Source organism: Cydia amplana, chromosome 7, assembly GCF_948474715.1.
Source record: "Cydia amplana chromosome 7, ilCydAmpl1.1, whole genome shotgun sequence".
NCBI classification, from domain to species: domain Eukaryota; kingdom Metazoa; phylum Arthropoda; class Insecta; order Lepidoptera; family Tortricidae; genus Cydia; species Cydia amplana.
In genome coordinates this window covers 13,466,890-13,492,520 of record NC_086075.1, presented here as the reverse complement: position 1 = coordinate 13,492,520, position 25,631 = coordinate 13,466,890, and the positions used below count along the sequence as shown (strand labels likewise).

At 39.3% G+C, this 25,631-nt stretch overlaps 2 protein-coding genes across 2 annotated transcripts; both read right to left on the bottom strand.

Moving 5' to 3' along the window:
- Window positions 1-2,048: 2,048 nt before the first annotated feature.
- Window positions 2,049-22,573, bottom strand: LOC134649661 (uncharacterized). The gene is made up of 17 exons (XM_063504499.1): window positions 22,444-22,573; window positions 21,444-21,577; window positions 19,831-19,955; window positions 19,340-19,497; window positions 18,203-18,365; window positions 17,981-18,087; window positions 17,477-17,698; window positions 15,942-16,133; window positions 15,300-15,486; window positions 14,326-14,468; window positions 13,998-14,117; window positions 11,576-11,783; window positions 7,270-7,359; window positions 6,571-6,773; window positions 4,478-4,573; window positions 2,925-3,065; window positions 2,049-2,242 (listed from the first exon to the last, which is right to left on the bottom strand). The coding sequence occupies exons 1-17, from the start codon at window positions 22,516-22,518 to the stop codon at window positions 2,051-2,053; spliced, it is 2,556 nt and encodes an 851-aa protein (XP_063360569.1). The 5' UTR covers window positions 22,519-22,573; the 3' UTR covers window positions 2,049-2,050.
- On the bottom strand, window positions 22,543-23,482 carry LOC134649635 (frataxin homolog, mitochondrial). Its single transcript, XM_063504473.1, has 2 exons — window positions 23,116-23,482; window positions 22,543-22,832 (listed from the first exon to the last, which is right to left on the bottom strand). The coding sequence occupies exons 1-2, from the start codon at window positions 23,398-23,400 to the stop codon at window positions 22,587-22,589; spliced, it is 531 nt and encodes a 176-aa protein (XP_063360543.1). The 5' UTR covers window positions 23,401-23,482; the 3' UTR covers window positions 22,543-22,586.
- Window positions 23,483-25,631: the final 2,149 nt, after the last annotated feature.

Sequence of the window (25,631 nt, the reverse complement as noted above, 5' to 3'; positions counted from 1 at the left end):
AGGTATATAATATACAGGCAGCGATAACATGTGCAATAATACCGATTATGGTCAATGACAACCTTAGTCAAGTCTAGATAGTTTCCATGGCAGTAATCGTTCTCGTAGAAAAACAAGCACCTTCGCTAGTTCTTGGGATTGTGGAGCCGAGCGGTCCCCAGGTTTCTACAAGATACAACCAAAAGAAGTAATAAATAAATGTCCCGTAGCAATAAAGTCAACGACTCTTCATTCGTATAAACGCAAAGTTAGAAAACTCGGGTGAAGTTAACTAGTGTTTATAACATCAGCTTTCAGAAGGAACAATCCAGCTATCACAAGAAAACCGGAGAGTTTAACTCCAGTAATGTGACTGTCGAAGTTCGCAAATTCCGTTACATAACTTGACACCAGCGTGTGGTGGCCACCGGAAAGAGTTTCTGCAGGACTTTCCTCAATAAGTTTGAGCAGCTGTTGTACGTCTTTCGTCGTATAAGCGTCGACAATATAAGTATTATAGCGACAGAAACAAATGACGCAAGTACATTTAACCCTAAATGTAGCCACAATGGACTGTTATCTGTTTAAAAGAAGTGTCAACTTTTATATTGAATTTATATTGTCGCCGACTAGTCGGGAAAGCCGACTATCCGGCCACATTTGTAGTCGGCGACTAGTCGGCAAAACAGGCCGATTAGTCGGCCTATTATTAATTACAGAAAGCAGGACATAAATAAAATATGTTACATGCCCATTTTACTCAAATACGTATTTAGGGTACAAAATGTGCTTGTGTTCATATTAAATTTAATGTATAGGTGTGTAATGTAAATTTAATGTGGGTGTATCGTCGCAGTAGCACTGAACGTCTTTCAGTTGATATTGAAAGCGCGACGACGCAAGGAGCAAGCCGAACTTGAATAAAGCTACTACAGTTGCCATACGAATGTAATCTTTATCGGGAAGTAACGATTATGAATCGGCCATCCGAGCGCCGATTAGTCGGCTAGTCGGCCAAAACCATAGTCGGTACATCACTAATATTGATCCGTATTTTAATAACGGACTCGATATTATTATTACTTCAACAAACAGGCTAATCAAATTGATTCCAGTTTGAATGAAAAATTAAATAAAGTGAAATATTCCGTAACAAGTTTCTTTTTTTTAACCTTTAGAGTAAATTAAAGTGACCACTAATAATTTCAATATGCTCTCTACAATGTCTACCAATGACGATGATTTGTCCCAACCTAAGTTTCCCAGGGATGGCCACCCTACACCAGAACATAGTTGGACACCGACAAACTTCGCATTTTTCTGAACTGCCTGTAGCTAAAGTTGAAAATATTTCTATAATATTCTTATAACTTTGGCCAATGGAAAATAAATGTCGTGGAAGTTACTCAGACATCTCACTTTTGTACTTTTGAAAGTGATAGTATTATTAGTTACATATCATTGTTTTAGAAAAGTTGGATATAAAATACGGTTAAACCGTGTGTTGTATATGTATTTGACTTAAAAGTCCAATTTAGATATAAATAATTACTATTGAATTGTGATTATGATTGTTATGAAAAAAGGATTTTGTTGAGACGAAAATCAAGTCAAACAAACCCGATTGAATTTGGATAGAAATTAAAGATCTTTTTTACTTGAGCACCTTTGTATTTTGAAAGAGGGAATAGGTACATTCAATTTATGTATATAAGTTTTTTTAGTGATTTAACAATAAGTAGGTATAAATAAGGTTATGTTAAGAATAGGCTTTTCTACTTTTTGACAACAATATCATTTCACACCTGTGTGACAGTCACATATATTCTGAACAAATCGTACTAATTATCTTTTAATTTTTTTTTCTAGCTTTGTTTATTTTTGCTGCATCTACTGTTGAAGTGTATCGCGCGCTACCTGCGCTGGACCACAGAATAAGTAATAGTATTATCATAGAGAACGGCCATGCACCGATGCGGCCATGATTTTTGATGTATGGCGTGTCCGCCCTGTAGCTGGACTATGTCTTAAGCAATTTTCAAACTTATTGCTATAATATTAGAGTAACATTTTACAGCAGCCCTGTGGCTGGGGCTCTAAACAAGTCATATAACTCTGCCAGCTGCTTGTTCTTGCTCTGTCCCCTGACACTGCGTATGTCGTGTCTTCTGTTGACGTGGACTCGGGCACCCTCTACGCCGGACCACGCCTTGGCCGCGGATACGAGCTTGCTCCACGGCATCGGCCATTCTTTACGTAGATACTGTATGAGAAAAACTAGGATTTTAAAAATCTTAGACGTTACAGTTCTAACCGCCTGTTTTAAGTCACTCATGGCGTTATGTTTCGGCCGCGGTAAGAAAAGTTTATTAAGCTTGAAACACAGACTAAACTATGAAGTGTTTATAAAGTTCACCAAACGTAGAAGCAGTTTTATTATTCTATTAAAATGCTACGCTTCGGGCAACGCGACAACATCTTCACCACTTAGATCTTAGATGGTTGGCAGTCCTCATCTATGCATTTCTTCAGAAACTTCCTGCCTTGCACAGCTAAACTGTGAAATGAACTGTCGCCTGCGATATTTTCAGACAGATACGACTTTCAAACCTTTAAGAAAAGAGCGTACTCCCATATAAAAAAAAAATAGTTTTATTTGCCAAAAATTTTACAGGTTTTACTTAACCCATGACTGCCACACTAGGCTACGCCTGTATTGTGTAGTCAGATTGAAAAAGGCCGGTAACGCACTTCTGGTGTTTTGGGTGTCCATGAGCGACGGTAATCGCTTACCATCAGGCGATTTGTGTGCTCGTTCGCCATTCTACACCATTTTATACTAGGTAATACCTAGTAGGTATAATACTAGCCCAGGTACAGGTTCATTGCGCCCCGATCAAGGTCCGACTAACCTTAGACCGTTGGTTTGAAATATAAGTACTTACTTGGTCGAAAGGCCGTCTTCCGATATGGAACATGATGTACAGCAACGGAGCCTTGTGCAACGGCACGGATTCGCTCGTCGCCTGCAGCCCCAGCTCAGTGTATATCTTCTCCGAGTGCAATTGGAGGTGGTCGTAGATTACCTGCATGTTATTCAGGACTTTGATAATAGGGTAAGTATTTGACTATATTTAGAATAAATGATTTTACACCATGCATGAAATAAAGCACCAGAAGATTAAGAGAAACGTAGACAACAGCAAACAACAGTTATTTTAGACACAATTTCTATTTTCAACTACAATGAGTAGGTAATTTGATTGTGACGTCACATGCTAGTGTTTTGACAGTTCGAAAAAACCGGCCAAGTGCGAGTCGGACTCGCGCACGGAGGGTTCCGCACCATCAACAAAAAATAGAGCAAAACAAGCAAAAAAACGGTCACCCATCCAAGTACTGACCCCGCCCGAAGTTGCTTAACTTAGGTCAAAAATCACGTTTGTTGTATGGGAGCCCCACTTAAATCTTTATTTTATTCTGGTTTTAGTATTTGTTGTTATAGCGGCAACAGAAATACATCATCTGTGATAATTTCAACTGTCTAGCTATCACGGATCGTGAGATACAGCCTGGTGACAGACGGACGGACGGACGGACAGCGGAGTCTTAGTAATAGGGTCCCGTTTTTACCCTTTGGGTACGGAACCCTAAAAAGAAACTGATTTAACTAGTAGCAGGCGTGGCTCACTCCGCGATTTCGTCGCTTTGCTACAGGTAGCTAAAAGTACATCCGTTCCGCCCCAATTTTGGGGAAAGCCATAAGCCGTCATATCTCGCGCCATATCTGTGCTGATCGTAACAGACGCGTTTTGTTAGAGAGTGAGTCTTCTGTACTTAGTACTATTATTTATTCTGTGCTAGTAGTCAAATACCCTATTGAACAAATGGATGCTGTCTCAACTGTCAACCATCATTCGATATGAGTGGTATAGTGTGACAACGGAAATAGATGACGCTTTACTGTGCCATATATTTTGTGACAACCAGTCACCGTAAAATATATGGAGCCGTTCAACACCATTCACATCAGCAGTCAAATTCGAAGCACGATTTTGTATTATGATTTAATAATCTCATACAATCAATGAATCTTTGATATTACATAGTTTCATGCAAGCAAGTGAAATAAAAGCAAAGGTACCTAGAATAAGTAATATTATTATCATACAGATCGGATACCCCACACCCCGTCGCGAATTGAATTACGTTGCCATGCACCAAATTATTTCCAACTGACTGCCCTAAGGAACTTACACACACGTTGTTGCATAACATACAGACATGACGTGTGCAAAAAGATACTCTAACGATTTCCTTAGTGTGGTGTGTCCGCCCTGCGGCGGTATCATGGTCGCGTTTTTGTCACTTGTCATATCATGCGTCACTTTCGCATTTACGTATTTGTTAGAGTGTGACAGTAGGTATGGTGTGACAAATGATAGACAACCGTCCATCTTCTGTGATAAAAATAAAAGCTTGTAAAAATAAGTCTAACCCTGAGACTATCTCGACCAGGCGGCGTCATAAGGATCTGGCTGGTCAAAGCAGCGGCGTCGCTGGCTCGTTCTGCGTTTGATCCGTTCACTTTGCCCTGTCAATTTAGAATACATAGTTAAGTAATTTATTTGTTAGGGCCACAACACACTAGCGTCTTTTAAGCGTCGACGTCTAGTCAACGCTATGGAAAATGGCGTCGCTGCGCAGTTGCGTCAACGTTGCGTCGAGCAACTGCCATAGAGTTGACTAGACGCCGACGCTCGGGCGACGCTGTTGGGTGGCCCTTTGGGACACATTATTTTCGTTCGTGGATTAGGTATGTCTCCCGAGTCGCTCATTAAAACCAGTTAAAACATACACTCATATTGTAGTTATACTGGGTCAACCAAATCTTGTCAGTAAATAGGAACAAAAAAAAACTATACTCATCCTTTTCTTTTGGGTGCTAGTACTAGTGTAAGACAAAGATAATATGATTCTCTCTGTCTATGTTTGAAATCAAACAGACCTTTGACACACTATATAAACCCACCACAGCACCCACACAACTCCAGCAAAAAAAATATATATATCGCCCATATTACAAGCAATATTTTTCATCAAGCTTGCACAAGTAGATCAAGTCAGTCAAGAAAAGCGATTCGCCACATAATTTTGATTAAAAAGAATGTAATAGGTAAACATTTCAATTCATTCAGTAATATCAGTAATTTAATATCTAAAACCGATAATATAACAGAAACAACCTCTTCATAGAACTTTGCGAACTCAGAGAAAATCCTCCAACTGGTTGGAGATCTTACAGGTCTTCTAAGACAGCGCCACGAGACCTGTTAGCATGACTTGAGTCCTCCCGCGACATACATCTAGCGAGACTTCAAGTATGGACTCGCGCGTGAGAACGCAACGCATACTAGACGGTCACGGTGTGGGTGTTTGTCGTTTCGTCTCCATAGAGCACATGGTCTCTGCGATGGCGACTTTAATATCTAATTTAAATAGTAGTTTATGCAACAGTGATATAATAAGGGTTCTTAAAATTCAAGGGTCGAAGTTACAAAACGAGACGTAGTCGAGTTTTGTAAAAAAAGACCCGAGAATTTTAAGAACCAATTATGAGCTGTTGCATACATTACTTTTTCTATGACAGCTGCAGCAAAAAAAAAAAAAGAGTTATTATTAAAAAAAAAGAGTTATTATTAAAAAAAAAGTTATTATTAAAAAAAAAGAGTTATTATTTAAAAAATATTGAGTTATTATTTAAAAAAAAAAGAGTTATTATTGTAAATGAAAACATACCTCTTTCAATCAAGATGATCAGAACTTGTATCTTAAAAAAAATAAAGCAGTTGTATTATACTCATAAGATGACTGCTAGCAGTCATCTTATGAGCCTATAGACAAATCATTCAAATGACATTGCTTTAGATATCACTGTCAGTCATTTAATTGACACATTTAAGTGCTGGAGTAGAAAAAACTAATAATATAACAGAACCAACCTCTTTATAGAACTCCGCGAACACAGAAAAATCCTCCAACCCGAACTGGTCGGAGATCGTAAACGCCTCCTTAGACAGCGCGACAAGTTGTTCTATCTCGCGAGTGTGCTTGTGGTCTTCGTCTATGGAGCATAGAGCCTCGGCGATGGCAATTTTAATATCTATATTAATGCCAATAATATAACAGAACCAACCTCTTCATGGAACTCCGCGAACTCAGGGAAATCCTCCAACCCGAACTGGTCGGAGATCGTAAAGGCCTCCTTAGACAGCGCGACAAGTGGTTTTATCTCGCGGGTGTGCTTGTGGTCTTCGTGTATGGAGCACAGGGCCTCGGTGATGGCAATTTTAATATCTAAATGAATGTCAATAATATAACAGAACCAACCTCTTCATAGAACTCCGCGAACTCAGGGAAATCCTCCAACCCGAACTGGTCGGAGATCGTAAAGGTCTTCTTAGACAGCGCGACCAGTTGTTCTATCTCGCGAGTGTGCTTGTGCCTTGTAGTCTTCGTGTATGGAGCACAGGGCCTCGGCGATGGCAATTTTAATATCTATATTAATGCCAATAATATAACAGAACCAACCTCTTCATGGAACTCTGCGAACTCAGGGAAATCCTCCAACCCGAACTGGTCGGAGATCGTAAAGGTCTTCTTAGACAGCGCGACCAGTTGTTCTATCTCGCGGGTGTGCTTGTGGTCTTCGTCTATGGAGCAGAGGGCTTCGGCGATGGCGAGGGCGATTGAAGACGGCTGGCTTTGGCTGCTGTCGAAGCTCTGCGAGGTATCTGCGTGGGGAATGATCTTGAGAGATCCGAGTGGATAATGAGTTTTGAAAAACAATTCGCGTCGAGAAGAATGTAAACACTAAGAACAAAACGAATAGCCCAATTTCGTAAGTAAATATATAAAATCATTCCCACTTTTTAAATCTTTTTAATGTACACTTATTTTGTTGTAAACGATCTTCGCATGAATTAAGAGTTAATAAATGGAAAAATCATCTAAGAAAAAATCGTGCCTTGGTTTTGACAATTGGACTAGATGGCGCTATAGTGCGTCATACTTGTGGTCAACAAATTGTGAAACGTCAGATTTATGACAACCAAAATTAAAGCATAAATGTACGGAGCTGTACAGGGCCATCTATGTTAGCTGGCTTACTCAAATTCCAAGCACAAACTTAGTCTTTGCACCTTTAATTTAAAATAAATGAGTGTTTGATTATTGTAACCATCCAAATACAAATAAATTTATATAGTCATTTGTTTGTGTTATAGTTACTTGTTTGTCCGATACCAGCGATCCTCACGTGTTTTGTGCGGACTTTCGTGGCACTGGAGTGCTGCAGATCACCGTTTGCTTCGGCCGCAGCTGCTAGGAAACAGTGGAATGTTGATAGGTATTACTGCAATGTTTTTCCGCCAGAGTGCATTACTAGCGACGTAAGTAAAGCATAGAGTAACTTATATATGAGCGTTTTCAAAAAAAAAATTACATTTCATTCATGTCTTCAAAATATTGACTTCTTGGGCTCATTTTACTCAGAATCATTTGTACATTCACGCCTCATACAAAAAAAATGTGTCCCAAGATTTCCTTTCCAGATCGTCACATTTTTGTATGAATAATTTTTTTATTTGTATGAACGTGATGCACTGGAAAAATATTTTTTCATACATAACTTTGGGACACATTTTTTCATATATGAGGCGTGAATGTACAAATGATTCTGAGTAAAATGAGCCCAAGAAGTCAATATTTTGAAAACATGAATGAAATGTAAATTTTTTTGGAAAACGCTCATATATTGTACCTTAAACTATTTTAGACAAGTTTTCACAGACAATCAAATATGACATTGATACATCAAGGCGGTTTGTTTACAAAGGGCCTACCGGGAAACGCGAAATCGAAACTCAGCTATCTGCCTCTATCGCTCGGTGATAGAGAGGTTAGATAACAAAATTTCGACTCTCTCGTTTGCGGTAGACCCAGAGTTTCGCGTAATATTCCCTATTTTACAAGGTTTTATTTAGTTTCACCTGTCCCGTTGTTTGTCTGTCGGTCTGTAATCAAATCTTGCAAGTTAAATTTGATTCACTTCCCGGTTTCCGATTGAGCTGAAATTTTGCATGCATGTATAAATCGGATGACAATGCAATTATTATGACATAGAGCTGATCTGATTATGGAGACAGGAGGTGGCCATAGGAACTCTGTGATAAAACAACGCAACCTAATTGTTTTAGGGGTTTTTAGAATTGTCTCGTTGAGTATTAGTTGTCTGTCGTAAGAAAAGTACAGTCAGCGATAAAAGCTTGTACCAAAAATGAAATTTTTGCCAAAATCTTTTTCACACGTGTAGTCTGTAGGGTTTTTATTCCACAAGGTAGAACGCACACTCTTACGTTATGTAGAAATTATGCATAAAATGTAATACTCTCATCTATACGCAAAACCAATACAACAACAATAGGCCCGCTCCGAGTCGTTCCTGGTGCAAAGGCTGTCCATAATAAATAAGATAAGATAATATTTATTCATTTCAAACTTATGCTAATTAGATTGATACAATGGTAATTATTATCCAATTTATCCTTAAATACTAGTACATTCATAGATTCAACTTAAAATAAGTAAAGGTCATGTCAAGAACTATAATAGATAGTAATCCAGCGTGGAAACGCTGCGAGCATCATGGGTACCTTCGCACCGGGAACGACGGGGAGGGAGGGACGGAGCGGCTAGGAATACTAACTCTAGACGTCTAAAAACCTTCACCTACACCTAGGGCTTGCAATATCCGCCCCTTTTTCGTATCCGGATATTTCGAATATTTATTATTTGACTATCCGGATATCCGGATAAAACGGATAATTCGAATACTTACTTTGTATTTAATAAAAAGTATAATATAATACAATTTTACGTATACTAGGCTGCGTAACAGCAAGTATTAAGCTATTTTTTGGCGTTCTACCTTTTCGCCGATGCTTTTAAGTTGATGTGCAAGTACAAACATACAGCTGGTGTAACCGTGAGGTTAGGTTAGTTAAGGTAGAACGAATTATTATTGTCTGGAGTTGCCAGTTGCCACGTGAGGTGATAATGGCCAAATTAAATTATACTCACCAAAAACTAAAATCATTGTACGGCAAATATTTCTTACACAATCTTTAATTGCTTTTCGAACGGCTGACACAAACTATATTTGCAATTATTTACTAGGCTATGGCGACGGTGACACCTCAACCCTCCATTTAATATTGGTAGTCTATGCTGCAAAATTCTTTTCTTGTTAGTGGTTTTGATAATATTTAGAGAATCAAATAAGATCTTCTACCTGTTATAAGGGTCTCTTCTTGTTGAGATTTTACATTGCATTTAAAGTCAGTCAAGGTTTTCACTACAGATTTATTCAAATACAAAATGCTAAATCCTACTGCATTTCGTTTGGCAGTTCAATATCAACCGAAGTTCTCCTCCGTTGGACTCATTTTAGTTCTGTTCGCACTTTTAATCATGTACTCGGACGCTAACATGCAATAATGATAGCGCATCAGTTTGACAGGAACACGGTACAAGTACACTCAAAGTTAGTTTTACGGAGCTAAACTGTCATACAATAGAACTTGCTAACTATGTAAGAAACAAATTGCCATACTAAAATTGACACTGAATGTCAATTTACTAGTAACTTTTGTTTACATATTTAGCATGTTCTATTTTTACACTTTAGGTCGATCTGCATAAGATTATTCTCAAATATTAAAAAATAAGGGTGTAATCGGCAATCAAGGAGTAATAATTTAAATAAACAATTTTTATAACGTAAAAATGTATCCAAATAAATAAAGTCAACCGACAACGTGATTTACATTATAACTTTCAACGTTTTTTAAGCAGTTATCTTAAAAATTTTAGTATTCGAATTATTCGTTTTATCCGGATATCAACTTACTCGAAATCCGGATAGTATACCTACCCTATAATCCTACCTACACCTTATTTTTTCAAATGCAGTATTGGAGCGGATTTGCCCTGCCGAGTACAGTCAGCAGCAGAAGTTGCTAAGCGGGCGAGGCGTTCATAATTACTCTTATCCTCTTAACAATATAGTTGTGTCAAGATATTTTGAACATTTCGCCCGCTTAGCAACTATTGCTGCTGACTGGACTAGCACGATAGGATCGAAATATATCGGCGCGGCGGCAGGCGCCGGCCGATGCGAGCCGAGCCGAACGACGACTTTTTCGCTCCTATTGCGCAAACAAAGCTTTTTCCTTTCGGCTTTTGCTGCGTCCGCGTCTATATGTATATCTGGTGGTCTAGCATGAGTTGCGTTCATATATGGAGTCGCGTGCGAGAACGCAACTCATGCTAGACCGCCCGGGGGACTCGAATGCTCTTAGTGTAAGGCCTGAGTGGCCGCTCGAATAGGCTACATGACTAATTTTTTTTTATGGTATCAATCGATCGGGTTTGTTTTTAGGATCAAATGTCTATATGGGACCCATTGCATTAAAGTAACACAAAAGTCAGAAATTGTAGTCAAAGTCCGACAGTCGCACTTCACTCGCGAAACGCCCTATACAAAACGGCCAGAGGCCGTGACGTCATCGCCCATCTTGTAGTATGGACAAAACAAGAAAATTGCGTTTTTGTCGGTGAAATATTGCGTTTATGTATATAGTTGCTATACAATATTTTTTTGGATGAAATGTAAGGAATCGAATGGTACCCTTACTATTATCGTTTTTGTAAGTTAAAAAAAACTTAAATTTTGAAACTTTCAGGTCCTGTAATTTTGTAATTTTTCAATATTTTATTTTAATATCCACATTATTGTGATAAATTGCTCGTTTGCTATCTATTTTACTAGATTTTGTTATAAAATTCAACATGTGTCATCATCCCTATTGGGCGTGCAACGGGGCGGGGCGTGCGGCGTGCATGTTAAACAAACGCAAACGTATAGGAGCGGCCTTAGTGCACGCTGCTCAAATCACTTGTGAGCCCGACGCCACGCTGCACTCCCCGCCGAACGCTCCGTTTCGAGCGTCCACTCAGGCACAAAACAGATACAGTACAGAAATCAATCTACATACAAAGTGCGCTCGAGCAACGCACACATAGACACTGCTCACGGACACGATATCTCGGACCGGTTGGGACCAGTCCGAGCGCGAGTGTCATCCGCTTGAGGCACGCGTCTGTGAACTTTTTTGTGCAATAATGGAGAAACAAAAATAAAGTTATTACAACTGTTCAGTGGACGGTTGTTTAAATTCAACATTAAACGGTGAATGGTCGTTTTTTAAGCTACCAGTGGTTTACGAGAGGTAAGTTGGTATCTGCTTGTATTTCGATGGTTCGTTTTAACGTTAAACAGACAGTTAGGTAGGTAGGTAAGCACCCCGCCCCGGCCACTACTAGATACGAGTGCCACTACCACGATAGTTTTTTGTGCATAAGTCATAGTTGACAACCCTAGAGCGACCGCCGAGCGTAGGTATGAAAAGTGAAGTACATACATGTGATTGACTTCTGTACTGTATCTGTTTTGTGACTCAGGCCTTACACTTACCGGCTTGTTCCCTGGCGTGTTCCTTGCGCGCCCACTTGAGCATCTCGTCGTAGAGCGCCGTGAGCAGCGCCTGCAGCAGCACCGCGCCGCCCGCCGGGCCCCCCCCTCCCCCCCCCAGCCCGCCCTGCACGCAGCCGCACGCCGCCGTGAAAGGGGGGGGGATGCACGCCCAGGACCGAGAGATGCAGCTCAGGCAGAGGGACATGGTCTGGAATCACGAGGCTCAGAGGAGTTTCACATAAAGGTAAAGCGGGGCTTGGAAAGAAGGTCCATTGAACTTCGAAATAAATTAAAAGTGGAAAAATTCACTGTCTTGGGTGGACTTGAACCCACGACCACTGGATCACTAGTACAGTGCTCTGCCATCTGAGCTACCAAGACCGTACCCAATTCAGCGAATATTTCCACCATATATGAGCCCTAGGGAGGCTCTCAGCGACATCTACCGTAAGAGTCATACACTTCTTAAACGGCTACCAGAGTTCCAAATCATATTGGAAATTCACCAGTAACGATGCGCTATCCCATACTAAATTAATTTTGTATTAAGCAGAAACGTCTGCGAACGATGCTATTAAGCTTCGAAATAAAATTTAATTTTATTAAATAATAATAAATATATAAATAATAATAATAAATAATAATAAATAATATTATATTATCCTGAAGGACGGTACGGTCGACATTTGTCGGGCATGCCGTCGTCCCGGAGAGTCACTCAGGCATATCATTTCCGGTTGTTCTCATCTTGCGAACGGCGAGTACTTGCACAGACATAATCTCGTAGCCAGGATTATACACCAGCAGCTTGCTCTTCTATACGGCCTTGTGAACCGCGAAGTACCGTACTACAAGTATTCACCTGCGCCAGTTCTCGAGAATGGTCGTGCCACGCTCTATTGGGATCGATCTGTCATCACTGACAGGACTATTGTAGCCAATAAGCCTGACATTGTGATAATAGATCGATCGCAACGCCGGGCCGTGCTCGTTGACATCACCATCCCCCATGATGAGAATCTCGTGAGAGCCGAGAAGGACAAGTCCAGCAAGTACCTAGACTTGGCTCACGAGATAACCGCCATGTGGGATGTTGATTCGACGATCATTGTCCCGATAGTCGTTTCAGTGAACGGTCTAATAGCGAAGAGTCTCGACCAACATCTTGAGAGACTCTCGCTAGGTGGTTGGATCAAGGGTCAGATGCAGAAGGCGGTGATCTTGGACACGGCGCGGATAGTCCGCCGGTTCCTCTCTCTGCAGCCCTGACCACCGGCAGCTTGGGCCTTGCCCCGCTGCTGGCGGCACCCTAGGTTAGGTTTTTTATAATATGTTTATAAGTATTTTGTATTGTTTTTGTAAGTGTTTTTGTATTTTATTTTTATATCCATATTATAAAATAACCTAACTTAAGACCAAAAATAAATAAAGAGAAGTAATAATATTAAATAATATTTTTTTTTAATTTTTTTTTATTTTATTAAATTTTATTTCGAAGCTTAATAGCATCGTTCGCAGACGTTTCTGCTTAATACAAAATTAATTTAAGGTCCATTGGCCTTTGCGTCTATTGCAGACGATATATGGTGCAAATCGGAGAGACAATGACCTCTCCAGACTTAACACCGCCTGGGACGGAATTAAGGAAACGCAGGGATGCCCAGCACCTGCATTACCCTCTCGGCTTCACTGTCTTAACCCACAGGAAAGGCGAGCCAATACGTGTGGAGGCAGGTCGGCTGCAGGAATCTGCCGCTTATTTCAGGTTGGACCCTACTCGCGCCTTACGGTAACTCTATTCCGGGATTTAACCCGTGGAGCGCTCTAACAAGATACGTGTGCTAGTAACTAGTATAGGAGTTCCATACTACGGTAATTATGGGGCGCTCCAGGGGTTAATAAAGAAGAAGGAAAAAGAAGAAGAAGAAAGAAGGTAATTGGCCAAAAATGTTCAAAGGCAGGCCGGAGCTAAAGTAAAATGGTCAGGTGTCCGAAAGTTAGGTGAGCCGGTGGAAATCGATTTCTATACGCGGCCTGCCCCTGGTGGATTTTTATTTCTTGAAGATATTTTAATAAAAAACTGTTTTCTAGGGTTCCGTACCTCAAAAGGACGGAACCCTTATAAGGTCACTCGTGAGTCTGTCTGTCTGTCCGTCTGTCAGAACCTAGTTTCTCGGAAACTACTGAACCAATTAAATTGAAATTTGGTACACAACACACATGTAAATTAATGACCCAAAGACGGACATGTAACGTAAATAAATGAATTTTAAACATAGGGGCCACTTTAGAAATGTGCAGTCAAGCGTGAGTCAGACTTAATGTACGGAACCCTTACAACGAGTCCGACTCGCACTCGGCCGGTTTTTTTATTAAGACATGATTTAGTGAGACCTGAAAAGTATGTCTCCTAGTCTATTACCTGGTACATAGAAGCGCCGCTCTGCACAGCTTTCACGAGCACGGGCGGTATGAACTGTAGCGCAGTACCGATCAGCCCGAGCAATGCCGCCAGCCACGGCGGTCGGCGGTCGCACCACACCTGTATTTTGAAAAACACATTATTTTAATGAAAATCTATGAATTAACCCTTCGAATCCCACCGACCCCATATAAGATCAGAATTTAATTTCTAATCTTTCAGTCTTTTTTTGGCTAGCAAATATGGACCCTTGGGATTTAAGTAAGTATATTTTTGTACAGGACTGCTGAAACATTGCGAGTTATTGTTATAACTACAAATGATTCACCTGTCTCTTATCCAAGCACGCGGCCCAGTCCCTGCCGGATATCTCGAGCGCGTAACACAGTGTTGATTTGAGTTCAGCTTTGCTACCGATCGTAGCTAGGACGTAAGTGAGTGCGCCTGCCGCTCGCGCGTATTGCTCGCCCGCTGAAATATAAGACATGCATAGAGTAAAATCACAAACATTACTATAGTGGCCGGGATATAAGGGATTGCCGACGAGGTAGTTAAAGATGGCCGGCAAGACGGGTTCAATATACCACAAATCTCTTGCCGGAAGGGGGAGGCGAGGTCATCTCCCTGGAAATTGCAATAACTATTGGCAGTATATAGGAGGCCGTTGCAGCGTTCTGGGTTCCTTGCGCAGTACTTATTGCGACATTGAGCTATATAAACTAAGTAGAAAAGTTCAAACTGCCTTAAAATTGTCGTATCCCTAAAAGTTGCAATACCCATCAGCAGTACAAAGAAAGCCGTTGCAACTAGGGTTGCCAGATGGTCGGGATTCGGCGGGATTATCCCGATTTTTAGCATGTGTTCCCGATTCCCGATAAAGTGGAAATTGTCCCGAAAAACAGCTGCGAGTTATAAAACAATAATTTCAAGTTCCGAACTGTCGTCGAGCGAGCGAGCGACCCAAGTCGAGCGCGTCAGCGTTATAAAAACGTCTATGGGCAGAGCAGCTGACGTAGTGCCAATAATGTAAAATATCGTTGATTTTAATACAATTACTTTAATCTGTTTTTTATTTTATTTTCCCGACTTAAGTCTCAAAATCCCGATTTTTTTCCCGATAATAGCGCCTTTCGATCTGGCAACCCTAGTTGCAACGTTTCTTGGTTCCTTCCGTTAGGGTGATATTCCATCTGTCCAATCTCATGGCGCCTCACTCTCCAGCAAAATGTGAGACAAAATACACCCTTACTTATTGCGACCTTGAGTTTTATGTAGTTAGCCAAAAAGTTCAAATTAGCTTACCATTGTCGTCTCCCTTAAAGTTGCAGTACCCGTCGGCAGTACACAGGAAACCGTTGCAACGTTTCTTGGTTCCTTCCACGTTGTACCACAGCCCGTTGGCCGGCCATTTTGAATTCTCTTCGGACATGTTGCGAATAGCTTCGATAAGGAGTAAACGGGCGAGATGGCAGTTACGCATCATTATTACCTGTAATAAAAAAAAATTATGATAGAATCCGAACTTATAATATTCTATCGTAGGCCACTAGTTATTTTTCAGAATTTTGACTAGGGCTTTGGAATAAGTGAGAGGAAACTTAATTTTTTCTCTTGCCTATATTTTATAATGTAAAAAAATGCATCTACTAATTAAGCCACGTAACTTTCAAAGTTTTTTGAAGTACCTAGTTTGAAAAATGTCATCAAGAGGAGTGATGACCTTGCACTTTTGTCTAAGATGATACCATGCTGTCGCCCAGGCGAAGAAAGGCAATGGTACTTAACTTACAATTATTTCATTGCAGATTATATCTTAACCATTAAAACATGGACATGGGCGGTCACGTTGTCGAAATTAACAAACAGGTGTAGGTGATTGAACGTGAACTAGGAGTAGTTCAGAAGCTAGGAACAGATATTTGGGTATATTTTTTATATCCATACCTTGACCACAGACGCCCAAGACGGCTGCGGCTGAGCCAACAGAACTATCAGTTCCAGGCCTATTGCAGTCTTCAACGGAAGGTCTTGTGTGGTGAAGTCATCGAAGCTGTCGAACAAGTGTGGACTCACGAACGTGAACCAGGGGTACGGGCAGTCTTTTGGGACGGGGGTGTCTTGCTGCTCTTTGAAAGCCTGAAAATATACGTACTTCGTTACTAATTAACACATTAATTGCCACCCAGCCAAACAAAACATCCGCGCCAGGCCATGCACAAAAATTTCTTCATATAAAGGTGTAGTACCACGATCCCGACTATCAGGTCGTCCGGCCCGGGAACTAAATCATAAAATATCCGATAGTCGGGTTTTTGGCATTGAATGTGTTAATCGTTGTTTATACACATGAAATAGATGACGCTGCGCTTCCATAAATACAATATTGTCAACCGTTCAAAATCCATCAGCCAGTCAAAACTAAGTATATATTTATTATGGCCTCCAAACGAAACCTTTAACAGCACTCAAGGGACCTTTTAAGAACAAAAACACGCATATATACATGGCGACCCTGCCAAGCCTAATTACAGTTCAGGTGCCTGATGTAAAAAGTTCAGTTCTGTCCATCCATACTTTTATGCATTTGAATACCTAAATGACTCGCTTGGATGATGCTTGTCAGCCCAGACATTTCTAGTCCGTTGACGCAGATGAAAACTAACAGACTACACAAAAAAGATTGAAGATATCGCTTTGAGAACGTTGTCTATAGTTCGTTTTTTTAGCATTAGAAAGAACTTGAAAGAAGGTAAGAGATTTTGACATGTCTTTTAATTGAAAAACACTTTTTAAAAATCAATAACTATTACTTATGAAAGCAGAAGACTATAAAAGATCGTATTAGATTCATATTTGTTACATATTTACCGTAACTTATTTTTAAAATGTGTTTTTCAATTAAAAGACACATCAAGATTGTTTACCTTATTTCTAATGCTAAAAAGTTTTTGGCAAAATAATCATTTTTGGTATAAGCTTTTATCGCTGACTGTACTTTTCTCACGACAGACAACTAATACTCATCGAGACAATTCTAAAAACCCCTAACACAATTAGGTTCCGTTGTTTCATCACAGAGTTCCTATGGCCACCTCCTGCCTCCATCATCAGATCAGTTCGTCAGTACCATATTATTGTATTGTCATCAGCACGCTCAGCACGGTTCCATTTTTATCCACTATCACTATGCCCGTCACTTTCGCACTTACATACTTGTTAGAACGTGACAGGCATGGTGATAAATGATAAAAATGCTACCGTGCTACTAGGGCAGAACTACATACAGCTGCCAATTTTCATGACGCTACGATCCTTGGAAGATGGTTAAATTAGATTCCATTACATAGTTACATACAGGTCGACCTAATAAAAGCTTGTTAAAAAAACGAACTATAGCGTGAGCCCTAATGTGACTGGGCAAGCCGAACTTGGTCTTAAATACTCTATTGCACGCGTGACAATGTGACAAGTTTACGTACCTGATATATGAAATGCAGCTCTGCCCCTCGATACACCATGCACTTGAACAGCTCATTGCATTTGGCATGGACGTCTCGTACGTCCCTAGTTTGCTGTTTAACGTCCAGCCCGGCCAAGTCAAGGCCATTGGCACAGATGGAGGGTAACAGTTGGGCGACGCAGAGCAAGATGTTGAGGATGTCGTTTATGAGGGTCGGGGTACTTGCCTCTGTTGTGTTGGTCTAGAAAATATAAAAACAAACTTGTTATTTTAAATGGAAATTGATTTCGATCGCTCACGAGAAAGTGAAGAATTTTGGTTATATTTTATACAACCAACGAAATTCATGGCGTTGCCGCTGCCACCGAGTTTTATCATCAGGCGTAAAGGAATAGCCAGACAGGCTTTTAAGTAGGTTTAACTAGAAAGGCAACAAAGGAACATTCTGCAATTTAAATTAGTTGGTAAATAAAATTAGGCGATATTTTTTTTAAATCGTAGGTATTGATGATCGTGACCGTACCTGGCAATATCGAACTGTAAGGATAGTCAAGGTCTCGTTCAGCATTCCAGCGAATATTCTCTGTGCCATTCGCGGCGGGACCGTGTCCCATAAGTCCTTTCGACTACCTGTAACAGAAATAATATATAATGTTTCTGTTTGGTCTAACGTGAGCATCAGGCTAGAAGACTACAAGCCACGAAAAATTGACAAATAGCTGAAATAGGCAAGTACTTTACCGACCGTTCATATACAGCCACCAGCCATGCACGCTCGCCGTGGCGGCGGTGAGGGACGCGCGCCCGCCCGCGTCCTGCAACACGTACAGCGACACCACGCGCGCGTGCAGGTCCAGCACGCGCTCCGCCACCGCCTCTGCCATGTGCGCGTAGCGTTTGTAGCACGCCTGCGATGATAAAGGTAAAACTGACCGGCGGACTACAGATATACTATGTTTTAACTAAAAAAAAAACGCAAGTTCTGAGACTTCTGAGCGCGCACGCTCGACGCCGACTCCAATCGGGGTTCGGCGTCAGGGCCGAGCACACACACATGGAGCGTGCGTTTCGTGGCTAAAGCGTGAGGAAAACAAACATTATATATACCACCCTATATTTCAAACATACATATGTATCAACTGCTATTGTGTTGGTGTATAAAGTCTTATGAAATCGACTTTTTGAATGTAGGTAACGGATTCCTGACAAAATGTATGGGATTTGACATTGACCGTCAGTTTTATGACGATTGCTAACAATGCTATAACCGGCCGTTAATGGTAGACAAGTGAAAATGCCCAGATACTGCAACCTTTTATGTTAGTTAGTTATTAAGTTTATCTACATTTATTACCTATTCATAAACGGCAGACAACAATGGTGACTTTTTATGCCACCAATATTTAAATCATGTAGGTGCATACTTTGTAGTTCTGAGGATGGAAGACGATTACATAATTCAGCTTCACGTGTCTAATTTATCACCTGATGATAATGCCTCTTTCTTACACCACATAGCAGTGTTCTTAGTAGCCGCACAAAAAAATTGCAGTGACCCCAGATTATTCCAAACAGACAATTGAAATATGAATACACACATATATGAGGACAACAATAAACGTGAACATCTGTAACTGTACCCTTTTCACGCAAATAAATGATTTATGATTTATGATTTAATGTCGATAATGGCAATAGTGCCATATCCAAAATGCCCAGGCAAGTTTCAGTATCAAGAAGTGTAAATAGCAGGCGCTCACAAATATCTGAACACGCCTCTATTATCAAGGCTTCAGAGTGTGTGTTCTCTGATATTTATATTTGATGGCAATTGTACTACAATTGCCCTTACTACACGGGTACAAATATGATTATCGCCTACCTGCAGTGTGGCATGTCTCTCCGAACTACTCATCTCCTCAGTATGCTGTAGATAGCAGTAGAGACTGTTTCTGAGAAGCGCCGCAGCTCCGAGCGTAGATGTCAGTACTGGAAGATCGGCGTGGTCTAGAGCCTCTTGCGCTAACATGTGAAGGTGCTCTGTAAATAGAATAACATAGTATCCAGTGCTATTTTCTATGACCCTCAGAAACTAGTTTGCAACCTGCAGGTTAATAAAAAATCCTGGTCACGGCACCAGACTGTGCCATCCCCGCTACAGAACTCATTTAAATTGTATGCATTCTGAATGAATTGTTCACGAATTTGTAGATAAAAGTAAGATTTTTACTGTCATAGGTGGTACATTACTAAACCAAGGCACAAAAGAAGGAGATAGCAGTTCTAAGTAGAATTAAATGTAGACATTTGCACATAAAATAATTGTAAGATCTCACATGCAGCAAAACGGCCAAACTAAATAATCGTAAGTACCTAATAACAAGTCAGCAGATTTGACAGCAAGTTGCACAAACTTGTCGGGGTCTGACGTCTTAGCGACGCCTCCGTCCGTGCCCTCGTCGGCTTCATCTATAGTCACGAACATGCCGGAGCCTTGTCTGAAATTATAACGTTGCCCAATGATCACTGGCGTTTGAATTAGAGTTAAACCAATCTTAACATTTATATTAGCCTTAGCTTTAAGCATTAAAATAGCCTGGTACAATTGCATAAATATAAATGTTTCTATTAGGAAATGGTACCTATGGTAGGATGTGCATTCCTCATTCAACTTATTATAGATGCATATCCGACGGATAATCCGTACAAATTAGTTAGATCCGGACTATAAAATCTAGTAGAAGGATGTTTATTTTAAAATTTGTTTTGGTCTACCTACGTGAAACCTAAGAGAAAAAAGGAAGATAAGAGGAAGATAGAAAAAGAAAAAAAATCGTTCTGCTATAGGATGCGTGCCAGAGTAACTATGAATAGTATGAATTTAACAGAAAAAACTATTATATAAAAAAATAACATCTCCCTGAAAGTAATTAATCAACCTGATTACTAGTACTGAAAGGTTGTCTGGAAGAGATCGCTTCTTAGCCCACCCCCTGTTGTTACCTAGCTTTTAACAGTATTTGTTACCCCGCTTGACTCTGCGCCAGGTGCCAGGTCATTATGTCTGAGTATACCATCCCACTGCCTCATTTCCAGCTCCTTGGACTCCATGCCCAAACTGTATGGTAGTTGTTTACAGAAAGACTAGTGTATTACAGACAGGTGTATAATACAGAGAGTAGTGTTTTATAAGTAAAATAATTCAGTGTCTAAGTACGAAATTAATAACTGTTGGTGAACTTTAAATAAAATTAAAAAAAATGTCCTGCCAAGCTGTACTTTTTGGGGATCCTGCAATGGACGTTTCATATTAGATTCAGTATTGGTACACTTCTACACCTTAAACCAATGTAATAAGGTATAATCAGTAAGCTGCTACATACAATTACCTACTATACATTATAACTGCATCTCTTTTCCTTGTCATAAAAACGAAAGAAATGCAACAACTTATCTTAAAAATACAGCTAAATACACAATTAATTAAAACAAAATATTAATGATATAATTAACCACCTGGAACTAAAGATGAACCGCTCGGGATCACCAAACATCACATAAACACCAAAATAAATGTATTAATAACATGTTTTATGTAGCAATTACCATTATTTCAGATGATTGATAAATGACGAGATGATATATGTATGATTTTCAAAAACTGTCATTCCAAAATGAAGCTTCATCCATCCAGAAGCCATCAGAATAAGGCAAATTGCGACTAAATTTTTAAAATGTACTGCCTTTTCCTAATGACAAAATTGGTTTGCCATATTAAAAGTTTCAGGCGTTTATTACAGTGGCCTTTTAATGTGTCAATAATCTAAAACCCTTCCAATGACTTGATAATCTAGTGGCGCCAGGCCACATATATAAAGGTGTAGTACCACGATCCTGACTATCGGGTAGTCCGAACTGGAACAGAAATCATAAAATAACCGATAGTCAGGTTTTTGGCACTGAATCTGTTAATTTCATCTTCTTACTTGAAAGCAATGGAGAATTCTTCTTCTAGCCATAGGACAATCTTCACAGAAGCAAATGAAGCGTTTCTTGGGAAGTCAAGCCGACCGCCCACTACTCCTTTGCATACAGATTCTGATAAGACTGTGTGGTTTTTCTGTAATATTTAAAAATGTATAATAAAAAACCTCTAACAAAGATATTGCTTTATTACTTATGTAAATCTATCTAATTTACACTTTTGTAATCCACAAAAGCCAACCTAGTCAGTATGAATAATTTAAATTATCTTCTGGCCCACAACTTTACTTATAGGTTGCCTGCCGCTAAGACAATTACAGCCTGGCCACAACATTGCGCGACTGGCTTCGGCTAAGGCGATAACCATAGGTGGGAACGAAAGGTCCAATCGCTGTCTCTCGCTCCAACCTATGGTTGACGCCTTAGCCAAAGCCAGTCGCGCAATGTCGTGGCCAGGTCGTTATACAATAAAACAAACAGACCAGATTTGATAATTATAGCTTCTAAATGGCAAACAACAACAATGGTTTATATTTATTCTCCTTTCAAAACTTAAGATAAGAAAACTTATTTCTCTGAATATGAATTTTGTAGATATGCAAGGATTTAACAGAACACATATACACCTAAAGGATTTTTTCAAAATTTTGAAGTACAGATTGAGGGGCGAGCGGTCTAATCACATATATTTGCATATGTGATGTGTGTGAAATTCATAGGTACCTAATTAAAAAAAAATCTAGACTAATCGGATTTGACAACTCAGTCCTCGACTGATAAAGTCTGACCAAGCTAACTCTGCACGGCATTTACAATAAAGTGTGGCAATGCCATCATTAATGTGAAATTTATATGCAAATGTAAGCACATATTCAAGTCAGTGCAAAGTTACCTTAGATGGACTTTATTTATGTAGATTCTGTATTTCTTACTAATTTATCTCTGGCTACAAATTACTTTCTGTTAAAGGAGTTTCACAAATAAAAACCCTGAATATCTTACCTCATAATATTCAATGTCTCTTTGCAAGAGAATAGGTATGCGGTCCATAATATTTCCATCTTCAATAACCTCCATTTTGAACAAAATAAAACAAAACAGTAACAATAAATAACTATACTTAAAAAATAAAAACAAAATAAATTTTAAGCACTGTGGGCACACTTTTTGAAATCTACACTTTCTACAATTTTGGATATTTCAGTTTGAAGTAGTTGGTGTAATGTTACTCCGTCATGCTTGTATACCCAGTAGCCACCATTTTGAACAATCAGATCATAGCGCTTAGGTCCGGATACCGGAGAACTCAACCAAATCTGTTTGTTAGGTGACTGACGGTTTATCACATATGTTCCATAGGAATTTCCAAGAGCTACTGTTAAAACACCATCCTGAAATATGGTAAAAACATGGGTAAAAACATTTATATTTACAGTTTGAAATAAAAACTTTTTGCAGAAATTTTAGTACAGTATATAACAAATTGCCATTAAATATAAAAAAAGCTAATAAAAACTAAAATTTTATGGTCAAAGTTTTTGAGGTAAAACAACCAGTATCGTAGTTATCGTTAAACAAAAAAGTTAACAGAAAGCTAGAACCTCTTTAAAATCATCCTGTGGTCTGTGGTATTACATCAATTTAAAAAAGTAAATATTTAAAAATGTAGCTTACACTGTACATTATATCCGCGCCTTTTAAATGCGTTGCGCCTTCAACGATTTCTTCAAAATAATCACACAAGGACTCTAGAGTTTCAGTGCAGATTTCTTCATAAATAACTGGGTCTACTTCAGCGGTTTGAGCACTATCAGTGGAGGCAGGAGAACGTATCAATATCACAGGAGAACTATAAGTTTTCACTAAAACGTGTTGTCGCAGGAGCAACGGAGAAAAGGTATTGATCTGTCTGGTTTGCCGTGCCAGCCAACGGCTGGTACGAAAGATATTTCGAAGCATTTTCTAAGTTTCTGTGCGGTAACTAAGTTTACAAGGTTATGTTCAATTTGAATGTTTTGACAGAAGTGACAGATCACCTTGAAGAAAAGTCACCCTAGTTTGACGTTTGAAAATGTTACTAGTGATAATGAAAACTTCCCTATCGTACGTTATTAAAAGACGGAGAAGAGTTATCGTACGTCATAATAACATTTTCAAAAACGCCAGGGACACGAATATTCCAGCGATAAAGCACGATAATTTCGATTCTTTGGTTGGGCCTCCGTTTGTGCGGGCGTGCGTTTTGTGGGTCTAGTTTACGTTTTCCTTTTGCCATTATAATTTAGCGAACAAATTTAATATAGTATTTTATACAATCGTGATATAATGGAGAGCTTTTCAGTCGAGTACCGTGTTTAGGCAACGAAGCTTGCTGAGTTTAAGGAAGGTACGAGATTGAAAAGCTTGATTATATCACTATTGTATACAATACTTTTTCTACGAGTCAACAAAACATGAATATTATAGTTGCCTAAACAGTATCGAAATGAATATTATAGTTTCCTAAACAGTATCGAAATGAATATTATAGTTGAGTTGGGGTCCCATAGTGAAAAAAGTATGCGATTTAACTTTGGTATACGAAGTCTTAATTCAAGCATTGCAGTCGACGAGTAGAAAAATTATTTTATGATTTTATTATAAGTAATATAACCCTATGCGCCATGCCCTACCTACCATAACTGCATGTGCTATGTACTGTATGAAGTAGACGTAGGAAGTGGCGCCCTCAATAATTTTCTACAATTTCTTGTCGGAAGATTAGCGAGTCGACCATTAAGTATTGGTAATTTTTCAAAAGTGTGGAAATTAGCCTAAAGGACCCGTTTTTAGGGTTCCGTACCCAAAGCGTAAAAACGGGACCCTATTACTAAGACTCCGCTGTCCGTCCGTCCGTCTGTCACCATGCTGTATCTCACGAACCGTGATAGCTAGATAGTTGAAATTTTCACAGATGATGTATTTCTGTTGCCGCTATAACAACAAATACTAAAAAAAGAATAAAATAAAGATTTAAGTGGGGCTCCCATACAACAAACGTGATTTTTGACCGAAGTTAAGCAACGTCGGGCGGAGTCAGTACTTGGATGGGTGACCGTTTTTTGCTTGTCTTGCTCTATGTTTTGTTGATGGTGCGGAACCCTCCTTGCGCGAGTCCGACTCGCACTTGGCCGGTTTTTTTCATTACTGTTGTGGAGGCCAAGGAAATTTAATATAAAATAAAATACGTTATTGTTTACACGACAAGTGACGGCAACAACAAACATCGAAGTGTTGTAGTGTAGGTATTTCATTTTAACCTTTAAACGTGGAATATTTCTTACTGTGGCAACATTTAATGTTCATATATAGCGCCATCTATAGGAGATAACACATAACTCTTTATCCATGTAGTTACACTAAGTGTCAGCAGATGGCACTATGAGCCACAAAAGAAACTACGCGCAATACAAAATATTAATTTAATGCAAAATGCAACTTTCTCGACAGTTTTTAATAATAAAGTGAATCTTTACGAGCTGGTGTGGTGAAACAGGGTTTAAAGTATAATAAAAGCATTTTTGGTAAGTATATTGTTATTTAATGGCTCTACCTGGTGGTAATGAATATAGGTAATAATTAATTAATTAATTTAATTAATAAAGTACAGTGATATTCTTAACTATAATCATAGCCCCGCAAAACTCAACAATGAGTTTGACTGTGGGGTCATCAGTCTCTGGTTAATATGTAACTTAATGTAACTTAAAGTAGGTAAATTAATTACTACAATGTGTCATGGTAATGTTTTTTTAACATAGATTTAAATTTGGACTTCTTGTTTTCGCGTCTTATAGCTTCAGGCAAACTATTGAGTAAGTATGGAATTCTTTTTCTAAGTGTTCTATCCCCGTAGTAGTTATTAATTCTAGGAACGGATAGTTTGCCTGTAGTCACAGCCTTTGTGATGTATGTATGATTAACTGGTGTTAAGGAATCCGCTGAGTTAGACTCTTGGTAGCTATGGTTATTGATCGCGAGTAAGTATTTATGTTTTAAACTAACTGGTAAAATATTGCAAATTTTAAATAGTAGTCTGTAGTTACCTTTACATTTGAGTTTAATGTTATGGTTGACAAGTAATTTTAAAAATCTGATCTGCATAGTCTCTAGTTTATCGATATTGGTCTTAGTTGTGAGCCCATAGCTGT

Excerpts from the sequence above, each read along its gene's own strand:
- LOC134649635 (XM_063504473.1), bottom strand. The coding sequence starts at position 23,400 with ATGCTTCGAAATATCTTTCGTACCAGCCGTTGGCTGGCACGGCAAACC. Across the intron at positions 22,833-23,115 it reads GCGCGGATATAATGTACAGT|GATGGTGTTTTAACAGTAGC; the intron begins GTAAGCTACATT and ends ACCATATTTCAG.
- LOC134649661 (XM_063504499.1), bottom strand. The coding sequence starts at position 22,518 with ATGGAGGTTATTGAAGATGGAAATATTATGGACCGCATACCTATTCTC. Across the intron at positions 21,578-22,443 it reads GAGACATTGAATATTATGAG|AAAAACCACACAGTCTTATC; the intron begins GTAAGATATTCA and ends TAAATATTACAG. Across the intron at positions 18,366-19,339 it reads AGAGACATGCCACACTGCAG|GCGTGCTACAAACGCTACGC; the intron begins GTAGGCGATAAT and ends TTATCATCGCAG.